Here is a 25626-nt window from a genome sequence, read left to right as displayed (position 1 = left end):
TGTAGATTTTCACCTCCATTGAATCAAAACATTATCGACGAGGATCAAATTAACATTGAGTTTAATGTATTTAAGGCGCGAATAACAATAATTCAATAAATATTGTATTCTGTTAATTTTGAAAAAAAAACTAGTATTATTTTATTGTAATTTTATTTATAAGGGGGTGGTGGGTTAAATAAAACAAACCTGCTAATTATATTCTGTATATTTACCTATGTGTAAAGGAGAGTTATTTACAAGGTGGACATCAATTACATGTTATATCCTATCATAATTTAATGTAAAAATCTTTAAGCTGTACCTTGTAGTTTTTGTCTTTTTTTCGCGTATTAACATACCGTTTTATAGGGGCTTATGGGATACCGAATCAAAGTACAGATTACAGATTTTAATCTAAATTGTAGGACTCACTAAAAAAGAAAAATTACTGCACCCAAGAGATTCTGTGTATGTGAAACCAAGTTTAACGACAAAAATATCCCATTTCATTAAGTTTGGTATGGTTTTCTTATATTCCTAAAAATAATTAGGCCTATTAGATTTATTTTTCAATAAGCCTCATAATTATTTAAAAACTTGATAGAAGATTACACAGATAAAATAAAGGTTCATCATTAGTTTTTATTCAAACAAAAATCCGGATATTCTAGGACAATTTGTAAATATGATTTAACTATAGTTTATTAGAAAAAAAGCAGTAACATGTCCCTAAGCTAGGATTATTTGGTTACATTATTTATTTGAGACCAATTCGGTTTAGGAAAAATAATGATGAAAACACAAAATATATGAAAAGAAAATTTTATAACGGAAAAAAAACACAAACTATATTTCTCTCCGAAATGTTTTATTTATCCTGATAATAAATATTCAGGTGTGTGATAAAAAAGCAATATGGCCTTTTCCACTTACTAATTTACTAGTCGTTTTTTAGTGATAAATTGTCAGATTTTTTATTACTCCAAAGGAATTGTCTTTAAAAGCAAATTTTTCATTAACTGAATTGATCTCAATTTACATTTTTTTCACACATTATTTTCGTAATACCTACATACAAAGACTAAGAGAAATTTACATTTACAATGTACAAACTTATGCTAACCAGGAGTTACATTACACGGTCCAATACTTCACCGTTCAATTCATAATCTTTCCAAACACTCTACTAACGTGTCTAACTCTCAGTCATATCTATTCGAACGTGGTCGAGAGTGACAAGCTTGTTAATATTTTTGAAGTTTAAATCGATATGAATAAAAGATCAATCAACTCGCATACCATCCAATAGGAATGTATTAGGATATTTTTTTAATTTTGAAAATTCTAGGTGTCCTATTTTATGTTTTTACAAAACTAAGGTACACGTTGAAAATGATTTACTGTTGTGTTATTCAATGATTAAAAATTGTAGACTGAAATTTATGTTATTACAGTACAGATCATGGAACTTTCTCGAAACTAAAAACTTTTTCCGAAATTAAATTAGTAAAACTTTTATTCCAAAAGAGGGTATGTATTCATCGGTTAATAAAGTTCATCGGTCCATAAAGCTTTGAAAAGCTAATATGCAAAAAACAAACTATCACAAAATCTTCATTTAATTAAATTAAAGTTTATTAATGTGTTATGTATAGGAGAACTCGATAGATTGCATTACGATTTTTTAGAAAGGCTATTAAATTCTCTAAGAAGAACACCTAGAACTTTCTTTGAAAAGATCTTGAAACATTTAGTTATCTCTAATGAAATGTTCATTATCAATGATTTATCTCACAGATAAAATACCTATGAACCTCCCTCATTACTTCAAAGATTTTATACTTAAACGGGTACATAGTATTATTATTCGGAACTATATGACGTAAATCTATAATCTTATGTTCTTTATATTGTTTTGCATTAATAATTTTAAAATAAATTAATTGACTTGTTAACTATTTCGTTTACCAGCAGCACATAATTATTTTTAGAAAAGGTCACAAAATTTATATTTAAATTTAATGAAAATTGTCATAGTGAATCTCACTAATCTAATCGAATAAGTTGTCATTGAGCGATCATTTATGTATAGTCGGATTTTTAATTAGACGAAGCCAGCTGACAGTAGCTAATGTCACTTTGTGAAATAATGTTGCTATATTTAAAGTAATAGTGATGCGTTCAGTTCTCGTTCAATCACATAAATGAACAATGAGTGTGAAGAGTTAATCATTAATTTCAAACTATAAAAGAATATTATTTATATTTTACAATAAAATTGTATTAAAGTGATCCAATATAATAATATGTTACTAGTAGTATGTAACTACAATCAGTTTTTTTTATTTTCATTACCTATGTACCTATAATTGTTATATTTTATACATCTATAGTTTCAACTATATGATGCATTGGAAATAGGACAGTCTTACAAGCTTCCTCGCAATGTTTTTCTTAATGTTTAAAACACTCGGTATTCAGTACAGGTAGATACCATAGGAACATAATGTTTCGTCGAAAACTCGTTGGTATGTACAAGGCACGGCTAAAATTCGAACCCCGTGCCCGATATCGGCAGTTCGGCACACTAACTATTCACTAGACAATCGAGGCAATTTCATTAATTCAGGAGTTTTTTCAATTGTTCACTTTGTCACAACACTATTTTTATTTCATCAAAAACTGACAACACAGTAAACGTCAGTTTACTTCGTCTAATAAAAAATCCGACTATAGCTTAATGATTTCCACGTACGTTTTTAGAATTATTATTTAAAAAAAGAAACAGTTATCGATATTATACAATATTAATAAACGATTTTCACAATCAAGCAGTAGACCACCCTATCTACTTTTGTTCTAAGTATTTTGTTAGGAGCGTTCTATTTAGATATTATTTTCAATATTTCATTACTAAGAATACCTCAAGCCATATTATTGATTTTCTTGTTATGTTGGCAGATATGTAATTTAATAACATCATATACATTGTGTAAACTGTACAGAACATAATGAAAGTAAAAAATATATTTATTTCATTTATTTGTATTAATAGGATTCGTTAGTATGTATATGTCTATGTTAAGTTGATATTTAAAATGCAAGGAATTGCTTTACGATTAATTTAATTAATGATTTGTTTAGTTATTGTAAAATAATAAACTTAATGTTTTTATTCCACTGTGTTAAAAATATGTATGAAAAAAAGTATGTAATCAATATACATAACATTTTCTATTTAACATGATATTTTATCGAGTTTTTAATCATCGGTACATATGTACTGGTATCAAACGTACAATGCACGATTACTAGGTAATTACATACATTTGACAACGAAGATTATATTTTTAATAACTATTGAAATTAAAAGCGAAAATGGCACAGGGTACTAAAGACGTAAGTGTCTCTGCACAACCGAATATTTAAAAACTAAAAAGAGTAACGAAGACGTACAATAGAGATTAAAAGTTACAATATCTAGACAAAAATCCTTCGATTCATTTCTGGATAACTTTTGAAATAAAAAAATCAGTATGAAAAATTTACATTCTTACACTGATGATTCACATAAAAATTATATTATTCGATGATATTAAAAATCGTATAACGTAGATATATCTTAACATACATACATTTATTATATTACAATGTGAATTGCAAAGATAACTTCGCGAAAAAAATTATTATCAAATAATTCAATTAAATCTAGAAGAGAGAAGCATAATATACACAAAAACATGAAAAAAATGACGGCATAGTTAAAAAAAAAATAGACAGCTGACACGTACTCTTATGTTGGTAGTACTATGCAATTTCAGCATTACCAATTCATACATATTAGAATTTAACGTTGATTTAAAAATATTTCATTATTTTAACTAGATTTTTTTTTAAATTGTCAAATGCAATTATTTTAACGTTAAATCTTAATAAAAGTCACATTGTTTTTATGATAATATACATTTAATCACTTAAACCATAGCATGAATCTTTCTAGGTAATAAATCGTCTTGACGTTTGTAAGTTACATTAGTAGTGACGCTCAGCACCGCCATCTAGTACAAGAGTGAAGTAACTCCGGCTCCATGCAAACCGTTTTTTTATTTTATTCATTTTAAAGAAACCTAGAGTACCGAGAAATATTCACGGTATGACCCTAGACAGAACACTCAACCACATTTGTCTTACAACAGAGTACGTAATGATGTTTTATATTCTTCCACATTCCAAAATTTATGAAAAAATTGGTCTCAATATTGATAATTCTATGATTTAACACAAACGAATGCATCCATTGAATTCCATATTATCTCTTCGTTCAAGACAAATAAATATTTTTGTACCTGGTTTGTACATTTAACTGTACAATCCGTACATATACCTATAGTTGCGTCATTGTACCGTCAAATTCAATTAATAAATTGTCAGGTTTTGTTTCGTTTTAATGATTCACAGAACAAATAGCCACGGCAGGAAAATATGAAGAATTACACGCATTTAAGTATTCCTGAAACGGAACGTAGATTTGAGAAAAGAAAAAAAAAAGAAAATGGCGCCCCGACTGCTGGGTGGGAAGTGTTCATTCTTGATTAGAGCGCCGACTAGTAAGCACGTGGCATGTTTTGTTCCGAGTCGTCTCACGCGTAGAACTCGCGGTTGTTGTGTCCTTTCCCGTACGAGGCTGCCGCTGGACTTCTCTTCGGCTCGTCGAGGGCATAGGAACCTTCATCCTTCTTACGCATGCGGTATACTATGAACATGACCACAAGGATTGCGCATAATAACCCTACTACAGCACCACCGATGACAGCTGAAACAGATATTAAGAGGGGTTAAATTGAAATCATTCTCGCAAAAAATAATGTAATTAAGTCGTCATGGACTAAAGTATAAATTGCCGGGTGTACTCGCGTTGAGCGACGCTACTATGCGAATCCCACAGATAGTTAGTTACCAGTTCCTCTAATAAAATACGTATTTAATTTACGTTCATGAATTATTTCCAGATTGAAGGCATAACGTCGCTTAACTAAAATAAATAAGCCCAAAAATATATATAATTTGCGCAGTTACTGGTGGAAAGGCGTCTTTTGAGCCCACATGAAGGGGTACCATAATTCTGCCCCTTTTCTGTCGTGAAGCAGTTGTGCGTTCTAATTTTAAATAGCATTTAAATTTACTCTGTTTAATTCTAATATTTTTAATTCATGGTATTAAAGAAGTCGTCGTGGCCTACTCATATCTCAAAAACTCTCTATAATCTATGGCAAAACTTTCGTACTATGTATCTTATGGAGGTTAGAGGTAAGGAGAACCGTCTCATATGGGAGAAGCTTAAAAAAGTGTCCCACTTTTAGCACTAAATAACAGTTAAAAAATGCTCTAGAATGGCGCTAGCATAGGCGCAGGGAATGACACGAATTGAGCAGTTGTTAACTGATTGAAGTATGCCGAGTTAGGAAATTTAATATATTTAATAACTAGAGTAGTTAGTGACAGTGTAATATACAAGACCTCATATGTTTACATAGTCCAAACTAATTTCGTCAAAATAACCTAAAATTATTGCTATGGTAAAACGTGGAGACATCGATTGCATTTTCTTATCAGCTTTAAATAAAGTACTTTTTGTAATTTTGTAGTGCTTAAAGTTCTTTCGTCCTTTTTTATTTCTCTATCTTATTCTAATAACTTTCCGCGCCTTTTTTTAAATTTACCCGGATGCTACTGTAGCGCCATCCTTATTTAGCAGATTTCAACGGACACTTTTTACACACAGAGACGGTTCTCCTTGCCTCTACTCTCTATAGAACTATGGTTAGGTTAGGATTAAATTTGAATTATACTAACCGGCGAGTATGCCAGGCTGCGCGAAGAAGCTGATCGCTCTGTCTTCCGGCTTGGCGTTCATGATGAATACTTCTGACGGCCGCGAATCAGGATCCACGTTAGTGCCCGCCTGCTCCTGGTCCTGGAATTTGATTATGATTCAATGGAATAGATATAAAAAAAAGATGTGTGGTGTCGTGGGACACCGGATAGGAACGAAGTTCCATATAAAAAATAAAAAAAAGAATTACGAGAAAAAAATCGCGCGGTGAAATATCGCTGTGCGGAAAACAAGGCCTTATTCCACGGACTTTTTCTTACGGTTTTTACTATCACATTTTTTTCAGTTCGATCGCGCAGCAAAATCCCTATCTCCTCCAAGCCTGCCGTAAGGAAATTCGTTCCAAAAAAATTTTATGAGACAACATTTATGCTGCACACATATCTCTCTAACAAGGTTTCATAGAAAACGCAGTTTGCATGTGCATTAAATATATTGATTCCTCACTGTGACATTAGAGAAAAAGCTACCTAAGCTTCTGAATTACGTAAAAAGTTGCTTTGTACATATAACATGGTTTGGCTCATAAACTACATAATTATTTTATTAGATAAAGAAGAACCTTCTAGAATAACGCAAATTGTTTTTTACTGTTCTCAGACATTCAAAACTAAAGGTATTTTAAAACAACTAATAGTTTAAAAAAATTAACAAAATAGGCTTTTTATAGGAAAGCGTTTTTGACAATAAAATAATTTTCTCTTACACTATTTTTAATTCAAAATTATTAAAATTTATTTTCTATTTTTTAGTGGTATTTTCTATAAACTCGTATTTTGTTAGTTTTTTTAAACTATTATTTATTTTTCATATTTTAGTTGAATTTCTATTTTTAAATTTTTTCAATTTTTTCATTTTTCATTTTTATTTAATATTGCATTGTCATCGGACCTTAATAATTATACCAAATTTCAAGTTAATCCTACGTTTTGAAGGGGGTCAAAATCATGTTCAAAGATTCCTTTACAAACATACATACTAACATACATACGTCTGAACCTAATAAAAGCGTAATAAAAAATACAATATATTTCTATGAATTAAATAGATATAGAATTGTAGGTCTTTTGTATTTAGTGTCTCATAACTTTCCACTTCCCACTTCTCGTACTAAATCGTAAATAGTAAGGAGATGTATGTACTCACAACTGCCGGATTGGTGTCTTCTTCAGAGATGTTGATTTCGCCGTTCTGATCAGGGCGCGAGGGTTGCTCCTCCCCCGCGCCGTGCGGTTCCACCTCACCCCCGCTTGGTTTGTTGTTCACAGCTGAAACGTTTCATCAAATAATCAGTCAACGACTATCGCGACGATTTTATAATATACTTTTTTTTAGACATTAATGTTCTAGAATGTTCTTGGTTTATTCTATTCATTCTATTATATTATTATATAATTCAGATATAATAATAGATATATAAATAATTAATATACATTTTAGTATGTTGTTAAATTGTGTCTATATTGATTAGTATAGGTTATATTACTTAAAATGCGTTCTTAATTCTATTTTTAATTTCGCGAGCCGTGGACATAATTATAACTACTTTTGCGATTTAATTTCGATTTGATTGGTGGCATTTTATTTCTTACAATATTTCGACTATCTTACAGTTGAATATACGAATGTTGACGAATAGCACCTTAGTCGTCCGTGACCATGAGAACAGTGAAGTACGAGTAACTCTCCTTTTTTTCCCTCTACCTATGCTGATAGCCTTGAGAGGCTATTTCAGCTTCTCCTTGACGTGTAGGTGAGCTCACGGGGCTCAAGCGGGGAGGATTGCTAACATTGGCCCTAGCAAGAGCAGTGCTTCGCGGAATCTACCACCGGATCGGTTACGCGACCCACTGAGAAGATCCGGTGAGAAACTCGTGGGCTGTGTCTATTGATTACTTTACTCGTCGACCCCTTCGTCGCAAGCGACGGGTTCGGCGACGATGGTGACCGGTGCTTGAGTTACCTAAAAGCACCGTTAATGGATCGGGAGGATCCGTAAAACACGGTAGATACGTTCTTACAAAGTCCCGTGTTGTGCGAAGTCGTGTTATATGAGACTAAGAGGCCATTACAAAAAAGGAGAGTAATTTTTCTGAATGAAACATCTCAACTATGCCTGTATGTGTTTTTTATCTATTATCCATATGAAATAAGTAATATAATTTTGGTTATTCCCATATATTGTGTGTTTATAGTGCATAATGTAATTTTCTGAATAATTTTAAACAAAACTCGTGTTGTAAAAGTATCAAGTTAATTAAAAGAGTATTTTGAAGAATTTTTCTTTTCGTCTTAGTGTGGAATTGTGTCCTAAAATACCATGTTATAGAGAAAGTTAACTGTAATCGAAATATCAGAAGTAATAAAACGAAACCATTTACGGCGAATATTAAATTGTAAAACAAGTTTTAATTATACGCTTGTATTTTATCGAACACGGAGGCCAGGATTGAATATTGGACGGGAAGGAAACTCATTCGGAATAAAATCAAGTGAAGCGCTTAATAAAAATAACGCCGTACAAAAAATATATTATTTAAGAATAAAACTATTAGCTGCTATCTAGCTAAGCTAATGAGTTTATGAATTGTATTCAGAAGTATTCTAATTCTATGCACAGACAAAATACTAAAAGGGATACAGTAGGTAAATACGTATTATATACATGCCTACAGCATTATATACTTTTGATATTGTATTTATTATGAAAAATGGAGATGAAATCATGCGCATAACGCTATGGAAACATTAGATCAAAACTTACCAGATTCCAAAATGTCGTGTGTTTTTAAAATATAGAAAATCAATTTTACAATAATAATAAAACTTTTTAAAAATTCTGTTCGTCACAACATGAATAGATGGCTGTTTGTGTTCGAGTAAGCTAGCGTGTGGTATGTTAGCTGTTTTAATACGAAAACAATGGCTATAATTATTACAAAACGTTAATAATTCAAGGTTACGTCACGATTACTGTTTTGAAACAGTCACACGATGTCCTCCCAGCTGAAGAATGTTATCTAAATGTTAATACAGTTTTAGTACAAAAATTTTATATCTTTGTTTTCACTACGTATCAGATTTGAATACCGTGAAAAAATACGAGAATTTGTTTTTACTTTTAACTTCGTTATAACTGGTGAGGTTATCGCGAAGTTGTTCGTTGTTGACCATGACAAGTTATTAATATGCCATTATTATGACTGATGCACGGTGATAACGTCTTCCGAAATACGAATTCTCGTAAATTAATAAAAATAGCGCAAAAAAAAAACAGGCATGCTGCAGCCACTACTCACGAACAAATACTTCTGGGTGTATTTCGGGCTCTAGAGGCGGAGGTTCAGTGACCGGGGTGGCCGGGGTGACCGGGGTATCTGTTTGTTCGGACTCTTTTTCTAATTCTACTTCGGTTTCGTCGTAGAAGTCCGAAATGAGTTTCCTCTCGTGGTCATCGGTGGGAGCCGCGTCGGTCGAGGTCGTGTAATCCTCGTCGTCTGGTGGTAGTTCATCGTGGTCGGTGGGCGCTTCACCTGAGCTGTCCTCGTCGTCGGGCCCGGGGCCGGCTCCCCAACCGGAGCCCGAGCTCTCGTCTGTCTCTAGGCCGGAACCTTCATCGGCGTCGACGAACGTGCTCTGGTCTGACGCGACGCCGTCGTTCAGTGGAAGCGCTAAGTTGATTGACGGCGATTCCGCGACAGATGCGTCCTGAAAAAAAAAAAATTATCAAAGAGAGATAAGAGAGGCAGTAGGAAGTGTACCGCAAAACCACAATCTATTTTGAGTACAGCCACTTTGTTTTTTTTTTCCTACCTAAGCTGATAGCCTTGAGAGACTATTTCAGCATAACCTTAACTAGTAGGTGAGCTCACGGGGCTCAAACCGGAGTGATGCTAACACTGACCCTAGCAAGTGCTTCACAGAATCTAACACCGGATTTAAAACGCGACCCACTGCGAAGATCCGGCGAGAAACTCAGTGGGCTGTGTCTAAGGGTTAATTCGCTCGTCGAGCCCTTCGTTGCAAGCGACGGGGTCGACGAGGACGGTGACCGGTGCTTGTGGTGCCTAAAAGCACCGGTTAATGGTCGTAATGACGTGTTTTGGGCGACGTCGACACTTTGATATCAACCGCGTAATAAAACTAACAGTAACACACGTTTAGTTTGAGATTGAAAAAGAAAAACGGGGTAACCCCTTTTTCTACGATGACGCAGGATTTGACCTATTTCTAGAATAATCAACGTTTGACATTTAAGTGCGACGCTGACCTATTTAGAGTAGACACAGATTTCTTGATAAATCAAAACATCAAGGCAGCGTTGAAAAAACAAAAGACGCGATCACACAAATGCTACAAAACGCTTTAAACCACAAACCACAGGATATTGGAATATTTTTTCTACGTCACCATGAATGAACCGGGTATGAATGGTGTTCCGACTTATAATTTTTCACTCACCTCGATCTTCCCCAAATGTGTATGTAGCGATGAGTCGTAATAGGACAATGATTACGTTTGAATTATGCTGTTTTGAGTTTTATTCTTCGATATGTGGCAGTTTGCTCCACTAGCGTATTTTTGTAGTGTCGGGGCGAGATCAATAGGCTGTAGCCACTGCGTAGGGGAGGGGTACGCTCAGGAATACTCTGCGGGTTCCCGAATGCCGCCGACAGATGCCGGAAGGCGAAGGCTTTAGCGGAAAACTTTGTGAGTTTGTCGTCAGAGAGCGCACCTCCAGTGTTGGCGAATTTCAGAGCTTTCAATTTTAAGTGACTATTCCGTCGATAGATGTCGCTGTTCCGCAAAATTCTACTTTTCCCCATGGGTTCCCATCGATTCATATACAGCACACTTAATTAGTTACAGGCTGTATAAGGGCGATTATGTCCTCATGCGTGTTTAACTTCGAGCAACTACAAAGTCATTAGCACGCACTTTGGTAAAATTAATTAATTGACTTTGTTTTTTCTTTTTTCCTTTTAAGCAATTTTGAAGGCCGAACGCTTAATCAACGACCAGTATTCAATGGTTCAGAATTATTAACTAATTTATAGTTTCAAAATGGTATGAAACAGTTGAAGGAACCTTGAATTTGTTAAACTATAAGCTGATGATGAGGATGATGAATCAGTTCGATCATGTTGATTTATAAAAGATTACAAAAAGTCAGTGATTCTCAACAGTTTCTTGCTGCGTATACATATACATATGTACATATTTATTCAAATTAATTTTGCTATCGATTTAAGTACCTGTTCGTGGTTAAAATCCACATATAGACAGGGTGGTGGTACCTAATCGGGCGAACTCACACGAGGTTCTACCACCAGTAGTATAGTTACAACGGCTGCCCCACCCTTCAAACCGAAACGCATTACTGCTTCACGGCAGAAACAGGCATAACATATTATGTATTCAAAACTCAAATTGTTCCACAACAGTATCATTGTAATTGCAAAGCTACTTATTCTGATTATCGTGTTATAATATGCTTTCAAAACGATTACCAGACGATTTTTATCATAAATCTCGCTCGGGCAAGGCTCGGAGCCTCGTAATGAGAAATATTATTTATTGTCCGGGATAAAGCGCGGCTCCCGACCGGCCGGACCGTGTTAAGCTCGGGTTTATTACCGGGCACTAGTGTTATGGTCTTGTGCTTGTTAACAAATTGCGAGTATATCGAAAGTTAGTTCGGTGTGATTTTGTTTATAAGGGTAAATGTACACGAGACGAATTCTCATTGACTAAGAATGTGCGGTAAAAAAAAAATTGTAACCAGCCATAGGCGCTGACATTTCGTTTAGCTACGACCACATCAGCGTCACCGGGCTAGTAGGTGAGCTCACGGGGCTCAAACCTGACGATGTTGCTAACACGAACCCTAGCAAGAGCCGTGCTTCGCAGAATCTACCACCGGATCGGAAACGCGACCCACTGAGAAGATCCGGCGAGAAACTCAGTGAGCTGTGTCTGTGGGTTAATTTACTCGCCGAGCCCTGCGTCGCAAGCGACAGGTTCGACGAGAACGATGACGGTAGTTCTTCTGTTCTTTCAGGCCACATACATCCATTGGGGGGCATAAGCCTCCTCTAAGCCTGACCACAACCAGCGACCTTGCGGATCCCCGCGACCTTCAATGGGTCATCGATCCACTATTGTAGGAGGTTTATTGTCAAAGTTTCATTACTGTTACTGGTGGTAGGACTGCTTGTGAGTCCGCGCGGGTAGGTACCACCGCCCCGCCTGTTTCTGCCGTGAAGCAGTAATGCGTTTCGGTTTGAAGGGTGGGGCAGCCGATGTAACTATACTTGAGACTTTAGAACTTATATCTCAAGGTGGGTGACGCATTTACGCTGTGGATGTCTATGGGTTCCAGTAACCACTTAACACCAGGTGGGCTGTGAGCTCGTCCACCAATCTAAGCAATAAAAAAAAATCGGTTTAAAACCACTTATCTATTAAAATTTAAAATTAAATTAAATAAATAAAGAAAAGTGAATAGTACAATGTACCTAACAATTAAGGCTACAAGAATTTCAGATTTTTTACTGCTTGGTTGAGTTCGGACGGGATCTTCCTAGAACAATCAAATCGGACCCCGGCTTCAACCTAATTCCCTTATCAGCTAGAGCCAACTGTTTTTAAATGGACCTCCGACCACGGCTCCCTCGGTTCGCCTCGAAAACGTAATACACAAAGCTCTCTCTCTAAATATGCGATGGATCCTGAATTGGTTGCCAAAGAGCAATCGTCCAAAATAAAGTTTAATTGACTAGCGTGACGCTATTAGAATGTTTAACTGTAGCGCCAACGCGACAATGTACTTTCACTGGTATTTTTTCCTTGAAATATTGATGTTAATTTTGTTTATTAATTAATAGAATATTATCAACATTTTTTTTCCTACCTCTTCTAGTAAGTAACCTCGAGTGGTTTTTCTAGAATATAACATATATAACACTAATCCTAGCAAGCTCTTGTGAGTCCGCACGGGTAGGTACCACCACCCCGCCTATTTCTGCCTTGAAGCAGTACTTAATAAGCAGTAATGCGTTTCGGTTTGAAGGGCGGGGCAGCCGTTGTAACTATACTAAGACCTTAGAACTTATATCTCAAGATGGGTGGCGCATTTAAGTTGTAGATGTCGATGGGCTCCAGTAACCACTTAACACTAAGTGGGCTGTGAGCTCGTCCATCCAACTAAGCTGTAAAAAAATTTGAAAGTAAGATGAGCGAGGCGATTGAATTTAAAAAAATGTGTATCTTTAACAGAGAAGATAGTTGGCGCTTGTCTAATAGCTGGAATTCTCTTATCGTGGAGACGAAAACTCAAGTCAAACAAACTGTCAAACCTCAAGATAGTATTGTTTGTTGTATGTGAAGTGAAAAGTAAAATCTTGAATGATTTTGTTTAGAAAAATTTGTCGGTAGATTGCATAATATTCTAATGTCGATGAGACCTTAGCATCCGTGACTACCAAGACTTTTAAAGTGTTTGAAACGTCGGAAATAATGTAATGATAAAAAAAAAACGCGATAATCAGATGCAGTTTTAGTTACGTCAACTGTAAGAACTGCTGTCTTATTTTTCAAAATGTTTAGTCAAAAGTGGGCAGGTTAGTGAATTTTTTCAGCTTGGAATGCAGTAAATAGCATTTTAACCCGCCTAACTTTTACAAGCAAATTAACTATTTTCTTTGTAAACTTGATTCTTATTATACACAAGCGGCCCGCTCCGGCTCCGCTCGGGTCTTTAACAAAAATTTCAACGATATTTGGCGTAGTTTATTTTTTTAAATAAAATAACACTTATTGCGGCATAACTATAATAGTTAGACATATGCTGTCGCGACACTTTTTGTAAATAATAATGTTTTCTACAAAGTCGAAGTACATTATTTTATTCTATCATCAATAGTTTTCGCAGGGCACGCGATGTAAATAATATTTTAGGTAATTTTTTTACACTTTGGGTTACATTATTGGACTTTTAGTAAGGATCCCTAATTTTTTCAAATAGATTATATCCTATGTCACTCTGGAATAGTGTAACTTCCAAACAGTGAAAGAATTTTTCAAATCGGTTCAGTAGTTTCGGAGCTTATTCAATACAAACAAACAAACAAATCTTTCCTCTTTATAATATTAGTATAGAAAAGCGGTTTTTTTTTAATTAACTTTATGAAGTGTTCTATTTGCGCAAATATTATAAGTACATGATATGTATGTACTACTATGCATGTACTCGTACATCTGTAAATGTACTTCACGGCATGTTTTTTTTGCGGGGTTTCTTGAATTGAATACTAGCTTTGAATTACTTCTAAACCCGAGGCCTCCGGTTGGCTTTGTTAATGGGAAAACCTGCAAACGGTTTTGCTAACTTAATTATTATTATTTTCTTTATAAACGAATCTCGACGTGGAAGTCGATTCAATTATCTCCGTCCAACCCGCCTCTTCATTTTAGGTCTAATTTCAAAATAATTAGTTGGAACACTTTTAAACGCGCTCTTCAAAGGTTCCGAGTAAAATGTGTTTTACTATATGGCTTCATGTTTGATGTTACAAATAAGGTAGATGATATCACCTTAATTAAGTACGAGGTTGTTTGAATGCGGAACTCAAAATATTCTTGCTGTTTACTTAATTGTTTAGACACTGTGTTTGTTTTTTCGGTATCAACAGATTTGACGCCTACGTCGACAAGGTCAGTGACTTATTTATAAAAACACCACTACTACGAGTATTTTATTTAAGATATTTATTTATTTAAAATAGTATTTTTTTTTTCCAATATCAGTTTTTCATTTAAGATGATACCTACTTTCAGTTCTAACCTGCACAGAAATGAAAGAAAAAAATCCCTACATGTTTTAATTCATTTACATGTTTAATTTATACATAAACAACTTAATCGAATCTTATTTGATAAAATAATCCCATACGCCATTGGTTGCTCTCTCTCTCTCTCTCTCTGGAGAAAGATTATTGTGAGTTTCATGTTTATATTCCAGAAATACGGATTGAGTATTCGGCAATAGTCTCGGAGAAAATAAGACGAGTTTGGCAAAAGATATGGCCTTTGGAAACATAAAACTTCCCGATGCACACAATCTATTCAAATTATACGTGACGTGTCGTTGTATGGGTTGAAAACGAGGCTTTCTGGATTCAATTTGGTCAATTCGACCGGTACTGGTAGGTTTAGTGTTAAAAAAAAGCTTCTAAAATACCTAAAGTACATTATCAAACACGAATTACCAATAGCCTTACTTGAAATTAAGTCGGTAACAAAATTCCCCTGGACGTATAAAAACAAATAAGTGCAGAACTTGTCATTTCCCTGGGGATGAGACGACCGAGGACGCCAACTTTCGGGTTACTTCCAAACTTTGATAAACTTAACCCTTTTTTGTACAAGTCGACGCCATTATCACATCACAGATGAAGCAAACAAAGTTTTTTAGGAGTCTCGCTTACGAACTTCAGTGTTTTTAACTTTACTGGATGCCGTCGAAAATGGTTTCATATTTTTGTTTTTATTGTAAAACTGGCTGACCCGGCAGACTTCGTTGTGCCTCAATCGATAAATAAAAGACCTAATAAACTTTTGTATAAAATAAACTTAATATAATAAAATAACTTCTCTGAACTAACACAAATAATTCAAGACCAAAATTAGCCAAATCGGTCCAGCCGTTCTCGAATTTCAGCGAGACTAACGAACAGCAATTTATTTTTATATGTATAGATAATATATTATTAATACGTGAAGCAAAAACTTTGAACCCTTTTTACGAAAGTTGCACGAAATGAGGAGTATCAAATTTCCCACACTTAAAGAGACTAATGTCAGGGCGTGTTCTTCAGTCCTCCCGGGTTGATACTGACGCTCTGATTATTTTAATGGAGAAGTTTTCTGTGACGTTTCTAGCCAGTTCCAATAACGACAGACTGCTCGTTCAGTATATCAAATTTACAGAGTGCACGTAAAAAAAAAAGGTTTTTAAATTTAGATTAACGTCAAAGATTCAAAACCAAGAACGCTTCCGATAAATTAGGAAATCAACAAGTGGTCGGTTCGCTTCCTACGTGTCTAACGCGGTGAAAATGTCAACACGTCACGTCATTACACATAAAGGTGGAACCGGAAGAAACTCATGAACGGGTAGTTCATACAAAACAGCAATTGTACTACGCCGAGTCGGTATTGGCTCGTTAGCCCGTGTAATTGCCCCCTCACGCCAATTAGGCAACGTAACATCGGCGTAGCGTCTTCGTACCGGCTCCAAAACGTTTTTAGCGTTATCAGGGACGCATTTTGCGCTGTTTATTAGCGCTCACGGGCGTTTTTCTGTTGAGCGATGCGTTTAGGGAGAAACATTTCCGTTTGTTAAGAATCTCACCGGAAAAGATCACGAACTGTGATAAGGGTTTGATTACAACAGAATTATTGAAAGGTCGCCTTATGTCTATTGGGAAATTAGTTTACAGGATATATTGGGATGGAATTAAAGAGTTGTCTATTTATTATTACAGCAGTTAATCGCCTAAACCTTATAGTTTAGTTATAGCGTAGTTTCAAGATGCTCTATTTCGAGCCCATTTCAAATTGATAATGTGTGCTTCTTCTTCTAGCCTTTATCCCACATTATATAGGATCAGATCAGCACTCAGACCTCTTATCACGCTGCATAGGGATTCGGCATGAATTTTACGACCAGCCACCTGCCTAACGTCAACCATGCTTCGTTTATATCTCCATATTTCCATAGCAACGTCCCATAGGGAGGGATTTTTATGTCTCTCTTTTATGTTTCATTAACTTCATCCGGTTTGTCATTATATGATTTGCATTTTATCATTACAAAACATATTATGCATTAAAATTAAAATTTTCAATATCACAACAATAAAAAAAATCACATTTTACAAGTTTTTTTTTTCGTATTTTCATAACAACGTGAAAATGAAATGCAAAAGGTAATTGTATGGTGTAACTATTTTTAGGATTTAGCATAATATTTATTCAAAGCATGCATTTCTCAGAACAGTAGACCGTTTGTTAAAACTTTGCATCTACCAGCATAATAAGTACATAATAAAAACCGATTAATATTCCAAACTGCTGTAAGAATACGCATTCCTAAATTTTACATAATAGCCACCAGCTCCGGCTCCGCTCGGGTATTTAACAAAAAAATCAACGATATTTGACGTTGTTTTATTGTTTTAAATAAAAGAACACTTATTGCGGCATAACTATAATAGTTAGATATATGCTGTCGAGACACTTTTTGTAAATAATAATGTGTTCTATAAAGTCGTAGTACATTATTTTATTCTATCATCAATCGTTTTCGCAGGGCACGCGATGTATAGAATATTTTAGGTAATTTTTTTACAACTTGGGTTACATTATTGGAGTTTTATAGCTTCCAAACAGTGAAAGAATTTTTCAAATCCGTTCAGTAGTTTCGGAGCATATTCAATACAAACAAACAAACAAATCTTTCCTCTTTATAATATTAGTATAGAAGTATAGATAGTTTATACCTATATTATTATTGCATTAGAGCATGGTAAGTTTACATTTATCATTTAATTTCAAACGTTAACCATTAAGCTCCATAAAGCAAAGCGTCACGTGCTCCCGACGGCTGCTCCAAGGTATTTAATTAATTTCCAAAGCAATTTCATTTCGTTAATTGTAGAACCATTTAGTACTCGTGAAGTTTGCTCTTCATAATAACAAACACCTTATAGTTTAAGTTGTATAAATAAGTTGGTTTCGGGGTTGATTTTACTTTTTAAGAGCCCATTGTATGTATGGTTATATTGTAGTCGTCGTGGCCTAACGGATAAGACGTCCGGTGCATTCGTGTTGATGCGATGCACCGGTGTTCGAATCCCGCAGGCGGGTACCAATTTTTCTAATGAAATACGTACTCAACAAATGTTCACGATTGACTTCCACGGTGAAGGAATAACATCGTGTAATAAAAATGAAACCCGCAAAATTATAATTTGCGTAATTACTGGCGGTAAGACCTCTTGTGAGTCCGCGCGGGTGGGTACCGCCACCCTGCCTATTTCTGCCGTGAAGCAGTAATGCGTTTCGGTTTGAAGGGCGGGGCAGCCGTTGTAACTGTAACTATACTTGAGACCTTAGAACTTGTATCTCAAGGTGGGTGGCGCATTTACGTCGTGGATGTCTATGGGCTCTAGTAACCACTTAACACCAGGTGGGCTGTGAGCTCGTCCACCCATTATAGGCAATAAAAAAAATTTTTTAACTGTAAGCCAGTTCAAACCGGTCTAAGCCGGTTTTCAGTACTTATATTTACAGTCTAGTGAATCGATTTTCAGTATAGTTACCTCGGGAAACTGTATCGGTTCCATTATTTATATTCTCTGCTTTTTTCAGGTATATATGAAAAGAACCGATTCTATTTTTCCTAGTGCTTCATATCAATAGTAGATTTTCTAATATTATGTTTATTTTTTGTAACATCGTCAAGAAGACGTGTTCGATTCATTCATGTGTCCTCGATTGAGTTTAGGTCTAAGAAGTTTCTAGGTACGAAGAGAAAATAGTGAGAGGGTTAGTTTTATAAAAAACACAAGGAGAAGAAATAGGTTAGGTCGGATAAGAATGACGATGACTATGACGATGTAAAACCGAATAAAAAATCGTCCCATAGTGAGCTGATTTTAAAGTACTTAGAAAAGCCGACTGATGTTATACCGATATTGGTATTTGCCAGAGTGTTTAAGCTCCAAAAAGGTATTGTCACTTCAAATGCTGCCTTTTGAGTATGCGACATGATTATAATGTATTTAAGTTGCGGACCTTTTCGGTGGGCTTGGCTACAGTTCGCGTTACTAACAATGATTGAGATTTGACGTTTCATACTACCGATCTAACCACCACCATACCATTAGCGTCTGTCTCCAATACTAATGGAAACAAATAAACTTCTACGGCTGAATGATAAATGTAAATACAATATGTTATATATTATATATATGCCGTACATTAATATGAAAATATGATTAAAAGGAATTAAATACATAAATATTTTTAATCATTACTGGTAGAAACAAATAAACTTCTACGGCTGAATGTTAAATGTAAATACAACATATAACACATTAATATGAAAATATGATTAAAAGGAATTAAATACAAAAATCTTTTTAATCATTACTGATAGAAACAAATAAACTTCTACGGCTGAATGTTAAATGTAAATACAACATATAACACATTAATATGAAAATATGATTAAAAGGAATTAAATACATAAATCTTTTAAATCATATTTTGGTAAATTAAATTCTCATTGTAGAAGTAACTTGGAATTTGTCAGCGCGATCGATTCGAAATTCAAACTTCGTAAAGTTATACTTCGAAACACGTCACTCAATACGTGAAAACAATTAGAATAAAGGAGTTGCCGAGAATCGTGTGCGTGTAAAGACTAACATCAGAACATTGTCATCGTTGACGCAGTTTGGAAGGCGCCCAAGGCGGTGAAATAATTATATTCCAGAAAATTTAACGTAGTATTTAAATAATAGAATTTAAGGCTGTCGATATGCTTGTGGGTAGTTAGATTAATTTAGAAATGGTCATTCGGAAACAAATTACAGTAGCATTGGCAGACTGCAATACTGGAATGATTAATATGTTTGGTATGTTCTGGATGGATTGCCCCAGATCCGTAATTCCAAATAATCTGAGTGGGAAGATTAGCTATTTTTATTTATTTAATAGCATATAATTTCCGGGTTGTTATTTTTCAGAGTTTGTAATATCTATGTTTTCAATGTTACCTATGTTTTAAGGAATGTCTTGTTCGATCGAGTAAGCATTTCAAATCATAAATTGATGGTTTTGAAAAAATGCAATTAAGTAATTGTTTGAAGTAAAGATGTTTAAAGTTACGTAACGGAAACACAATCGTTTCTAAAGGGATGTTAGAAAATTTGATCCATTGACTTATTATATAATGCCCAAATTTTACTTTCCAAGCTTTTAATATTCGCTGTTCGAACGACGACTAAAAACAAAAGAGGATCAAATGATTCCGGAAAATGCCAAAAAAAAACGACTTAAATGCAAACTCAGTGATCGCTATAAAATTCCCTTTTTGTCAGCGAAATTAGATATCGTAAGCCCTTGCGGGGTGGAGCGAGGCTCTGGGCAGCATTTGGATCCAATAGTCCGGGAAATGGGCGGCCGGCCTTCGGCTAACACGCACCCGAATTAGGTCAAGACGCGCTCGCCTGTCGCTGCCTTAACAGTATTATGCCTATTCTCATTCAATTTTCCTCAACACCAATTTTTGTGTTCGTTTAAGGACAGATCAATTTTGATTTTCCGTGATTAGAAATTTGCGTTCCACGAGAATCTTTGGATCGTAACGACGAAATTTAAATATGAAATTCTATTTTAGACGTGACAACGTCTTATAATTCAATGGAGACGGCAGCACGCACGACAAAACATGACTCATGTGGCGTTACTTCGCTCTGAGGCGTTCCACGATCACGTGGCTAAGCTGGCAATAAATTTCTCTTCATGGAATGCCGTAGTCAATTCGAGTTTATTTTGGACATTGAAAACGTCATGAGAGAAATTGAAGCGTCACGATCAATTCAATAGTGATTTCCATTTACCTCCTTCTCTATATCCATACAAAATATCTATCAAACAAATAAAATTAAAATTTTCTTTTGAAAAATGAAACCATTCCATCGGTATTTTCTTATGACGTTGTCACGTTAACTATCGTCAGTAAGCCGACTTTACAGACAACCGAATTTTTTTTTGATAATACGTTGAATTATGTATAGCGTTCTCTTGTCTTGTTATCTCGTTGGAGTATCTTTTTTTTTTCTGCAACAAGGAATCCGTTTCCTTCTCGTCCATTCATTGCAGTGGTCGCCCTGGTAACAATTGTGCAGCCTGGGTCTTTCGTGGCCTGAGAAAAATATTTCTACGAACATCTGCGATTGTAAATTCTTCACTTTCATGCACAGAATTCGTCGGGAAAATATCCAGCCGCGTTTGATATATGGAGTTCGGTCGTAATTCGTGCTGCAAAAAATCATAAAGGTTTTTTTCCTCTTATATAAAGGCCGTAAGGCTTTATGATTTACGGAATCAAAGACTTGAAGGGGCTATTTCAGTTGAATTTATTTTCAGGGATATCGCCTCGTACTCAAATTTCGTAATACGCTGTAATTCTATGACAATTTTTATTACGAAACTTGTTACTAACAAAATGATAGTTTTTATTAATAACGTCAATTAATGCCGACATCTTGTGTAGATACTTCGGAAACCAAAGCTATAGACACAGAGTTTATTTATATATTTTTTATTTATTTAAAAACAAGATTATGAATTCGTCCGAATTTAGTATAATAATTTCGATCAATATCAATTAAATAATGGAAGTAGGTACTTACAATGGAAAACGAGTTTCGCGTTTTCCGAGCGTTCACCATAAATATTAATTGGATTAATTATTAATGTGTACTTATTAGCCGGGTCGGCCATCGTGAATATTCATCACTCGCGCAATTATTTTAATACTTTTTTTTCCGGATTATTTTTCCTACGCTCTGTCAGGAACGAGGCTGTATACAATGATTTATGGAGCAATCTTTTAGTCGTAAATCAAAATGTTACCCAGAACCGTTGTATTGGACGAAAAACGCGACTTCGAAACAATCACAGTTGTTCTTTTGCAAACGAAGCGGTTGTTTCATTTTTACGCGTGCAAAAAACTTTTTGGAACCGTGTTGCGAACGGTTTGAATCCTTTCAAACAATTATTAATACTAGTGGCCCCTCATTAGTCGAAATTCGACTATAATTAATTGTAACTATAAGTTTGTGCTCTATTATGATTCTATTATCAAAGACTCTTAAACTTCTATAATCACAGATTCGCCAAGCTACACTTTAGACAAATATTAATAAAGGCAAACAATAATAAATCTGTTTTTTTTAAGGGATTTTATGACCTGGTAACTGAGACCTTTAAGTCATGTCTTATTTTAATGTATATTCATATTTTTATGAAAAATGATATCATGGAGTGAAATGAAATGAAGATGATTAATTTGAGACATTAATCAACTGGGATGAAATTAAATGAGATGATATGAGATGAAATTTAATCTCAGTAAAATGGTGGTCATTTACTAAGATTTTTTCAGTGGACTTTTTGGAGGATCCCGAGAAGTTACGTCCAGCGGCTTTGTTTCATTTTCCCACATTTGTGCACTTTCAAAGATATTAAACAGTTAATAAACCACCATTATTGCACATTTAAACCCGAAGAAACACTAAATAGACAAAATAAAACAAATCACACAACTTCACTCCTCGCATTTCCGCCAAAAAGTCCATAATAAATCTACTCTCAATTTGATCACAGACTATAAGCAATAAGATTAGTTTGACAATAAATAAAATCATATGCATGCGCGTGTGTGTTAAATACATAGTAGTGTGTGTAATATTTTTATTTATTGATATAATGTATTTTTTATACTTAATTTAAAAAAAATATTAACATTCTGCACTCCTTCTCTATATTCTCTATAAGTGTTGGAAATTTCATACCCCTCCGTCGGCGCAATTATCGTAAAAAGGGGTACAAAGTTTTTGCTTCACGTATTAATATTATATAGATGAATGTTCGTTGGTAGACAAGACGTATACGAGTGTGGTTATGTAAATCGAACAGTATGTTTCTGGTTGGGAACAGAAGATATTATTTCTGCTTTTCCGAGCAGTGGCCAAAGATTATAGGTACATTATAGATAGTAAATAAATAAATATATAGTCGTTTTTTAATATATGTATGTATGAATGTGCTGTCAATGTGTCTACTGTTCAACTGATTTTTTTGTTAGTAATTCTTAATGAGCTTTAAATAATGTAACTATTTTTTAAGTAATAATTTTTTTGTTGTTGCTTATATGGTTGAAAGAGCCCATAGAAATATATAACGTAAATGCCGTCACTCACTTCTAAGGTCTCAGTATAATTACAACGCCTGCCCAACCCTTCAAACAGAAACGCATTACTGCTTCACGGCAGAAATAGGCAGGGTGGTGGTACCTACCCGTGCGGACTCACAAGAGGTCCTACCACCAGTAATTACGCAAATTATAATTTTGATTTTTATTACACGATGTTATTCCTTCACCGTGGAAGTCAATCGTGAACATTTGTTAAATAAATAATTCATTAGAAAAATTGGTACCTGCCAGCGGAATGCGAACACCGATACATCGCTAGATACGACTGCACCGAACATATAATCCTTTAGGCCACGATGACTTCTAACGAAATACGAAAGAATGGAAAGCAGTCGACATCGCCCAAAACACGTCATCTCGGATCCTCCCGATCCACTAACGGTGCTTCTAGGTACTTCAAGCACCGGTCACCGTTCTCGTCGAACCCGTCGCTTGCGACGAAGGGCTCGACGAGTAAATTAACCCTCAGACACAGCCCACTGAGTTTCTCGCCGGATCTTCTCAGTGGGCCGCGTTTCCGATCCGGTGGTAGATTCTGCGAAGCACGACTCTTGCTAGGGTTCGTGTTAGCATCGTCGTCAGGTTTGAGCCTCCTGAGCTCACCTACTAGTTACGGTTACGCTGGAATAGCCTCTCTAGGCTAGCTTAGGTAGGAAAATAATAATTAAATACGTACTTAACAAAATTAAATGTTCACAATTGACTTCCACGGTGAAGGAATAACATCGTGTACTAAAAATATCATTTGTTATTCAATATGTATGTCAAAATCAAACAAAAGAGAAAATAGAAAGCATAATTTAAAATGATCTTAAGCCTTGAACTGTCAGTAATTACGGTCGATTTTTGGGTGAGCATCAATAAGTAATATACAGTCGTACGTTCATCATAATTTTCAGAGCAACGACATAAGTTCTAATAATCTTTGTAAGTCGTCTTAATATCATAGTTAATAATTGCGTAACAAATTCCCTAAAATCTTATTTCAAAATCAAACAAAGTCTTACGCGAAACGTTTGAAATACGGCAGTTTTCAGCCTCTTCCCAATATTACAATTACGTGATAAAATTGAAGAATACTTACTAAGTAAAATTTCGTTTTACCTAAGCCCCTGAAAAGCTCGGAGGCACGTATATTATTATCTACACATTGCGTTGCGTAAACAGACTAAAATACTTAATTTTATTCTTAACATGCTTTGAAGAGAGCTTTGGTAGGATCGTAGAAAATCGGGGAACTATAAACAAAAAATCTAACGATACTTAATTCGGTAACTAGAGACTGAAATTTCCGGCCGAAAATTTGCCCGGCCCGGCTAAAAATTTAGAGCACACATTTTTTGATATTTAATAATCGAATACTGGTGGTAGGACATCTTGTGAGTCCGCGCGGTTGGGTACCATCACCCTGCCTATTTCTGCCGTGAAGCAGTAATGCGTTTCGGTTTTGAAGGGTGGGGCAGCTGTTGTAACTAAACTTGAGACCTTAGAACTTATATCTCAAGGTGGGTGGCGCATTTACGTTGTGGATGTCTATGGGCTCCATTGACCACTTAACATCAGGTGGGCTGTGAGCTCGTCCACCCATCCAAGCAATAAAAAAAAAAGAATATTAGAAAACATAATTTTTACTTCATGAACAATTCAAATACGTAGACAGAATTTAATGGAAAAAATGGCCGAATATTATTGCCACTCGAAGCATTTATTTTTTTCTATATGGGCAGACGACATTACAACCCTCCCTCCCGGTCGCTACCGGGTCTCATAAACATCAGAACGTGATTGTCGCCACCTGGCTTGAGACATTAAGTCGAAGTATCGATTTGTACAGTTTTAACGGTTGCCCAACCCTTCGAACTGGAATGCCTTATTGCGCATCGTTTGCGATAGAAATAAGTAGGATGGTTGCGTGCTGTCGTAGGTTTCGTCTAGCAAGCGTGGCGAAACTTGATGGAGTTTAGTCGCGGTAGGTTTAGTAGTCTCTTGGAATCCTGGGATCCTGGGAGGAATTAGAGGATGAGGACGATCTCGGCCTTTATCTTCTCCCTCTTCTTCTCTGAACCGTGTATGTGTGTGTGTGTGTGTGTGTGTGTGTGTGTGTGTGTGTGTGTGTGTGTGTGTGTCTGAGTGTGTGTGTGTGTGTGTGTGTGTGTGCGCGTGCGTGCGTGCGTGTGTGTGTGTGTGTACATTTTTGCAGGATCATAATACGTCCCGCTGCCAGTCTAGATCGCAGTACGCTGGGCATTTGGTGACGCTATTCTAGGCCGATTTTGCTGTAGTTTTTATCTCGAGTTTTATTCTACTTACATGAATTGATCAGTTACTTGAGACTAGAAAAAAGGATAGGAAAAAGAAAAAAGAAAAAAGGACAGGTTTTGCGCAACCACTGTAACGAATAGTAGGGGATGTTGGGAGCCCACGCAGATTGGTATAGCAATCCGGTCTGTGCCACGAAGCACTTACACGTCCTAATTTTGAAGGTAGGTAGCTCTAACTCTAATTACGGCGCAGATAATTACCTAATATTAACAAAACATTTGATCGCACTAATGCGACACTTGGCGCTTCAGCTTTTTGTAAAAAAAAAAAAAATGTTGTTTAGATGTATGGACGAGCTCACAGCTCACCTGGTGTTAAGTGGTTACTGGAGCTCATAGACATCTACAACGTAAAT

At 35.5% G+C, this 25626-nt stretch overlaps 1 protein-coding gene across 3 annotated transcripts in view; it reads right to left on the bottom strand.

Moving 5' to 3' along the window:
• Window positions 1–192: 192 nt before the first annotated feature.
• The window catches only part of Sdc (Syndecan), a 264138-nt gene continuing 238704 nt past the window's right edge, over window positions 193–25626 (bottom strand). Inside the window, exons 2-5 of one of the 3 annotated variants that reach the window (XM_028172465.2) lie at window positions 9175–9583; window positions 7022–7143; window positions 5836–5956; window positions 193–4795 (exon numbers count right to left, since the gene is read on the bottom strand). In XM_028172465.2, the coding sequence (XP_028028266.2) occupies window positions 4623–4795; window positions 5836–5956; window positions 7022–7143; window positions 9175–9583 (825 nt within the window). In that variant the 3' untranslated portion in view covers window positions 193–4622. Of the gene's footprint in view, window positions 4796–5835; window positions 5957–7021; window positions 7144–8639; window positions 9112–9174; window positions 9584–25626 lie in introns of those variants that run through there. The other 2 variants (XM_028172466.2, XM_028172467.2) reach the window with 2 other exon arrangements.

This window comes from Bombyx mandarina, chromosome 05, assembly GCF_030267445.1.
Source record: "Bombyx mandarina strain Sakado chromosome 05, ASM3026744v2".
Taxonomy (NCBI): Eukaryota; Metazoa; Arthropoda; class Insecta; order Lepidoptera; family Bombycidae; genus Bombyx; species Bombyx mandarina.
This window is presented reverse-complemented; position numbering and strand designations above follow the sequence as displayed.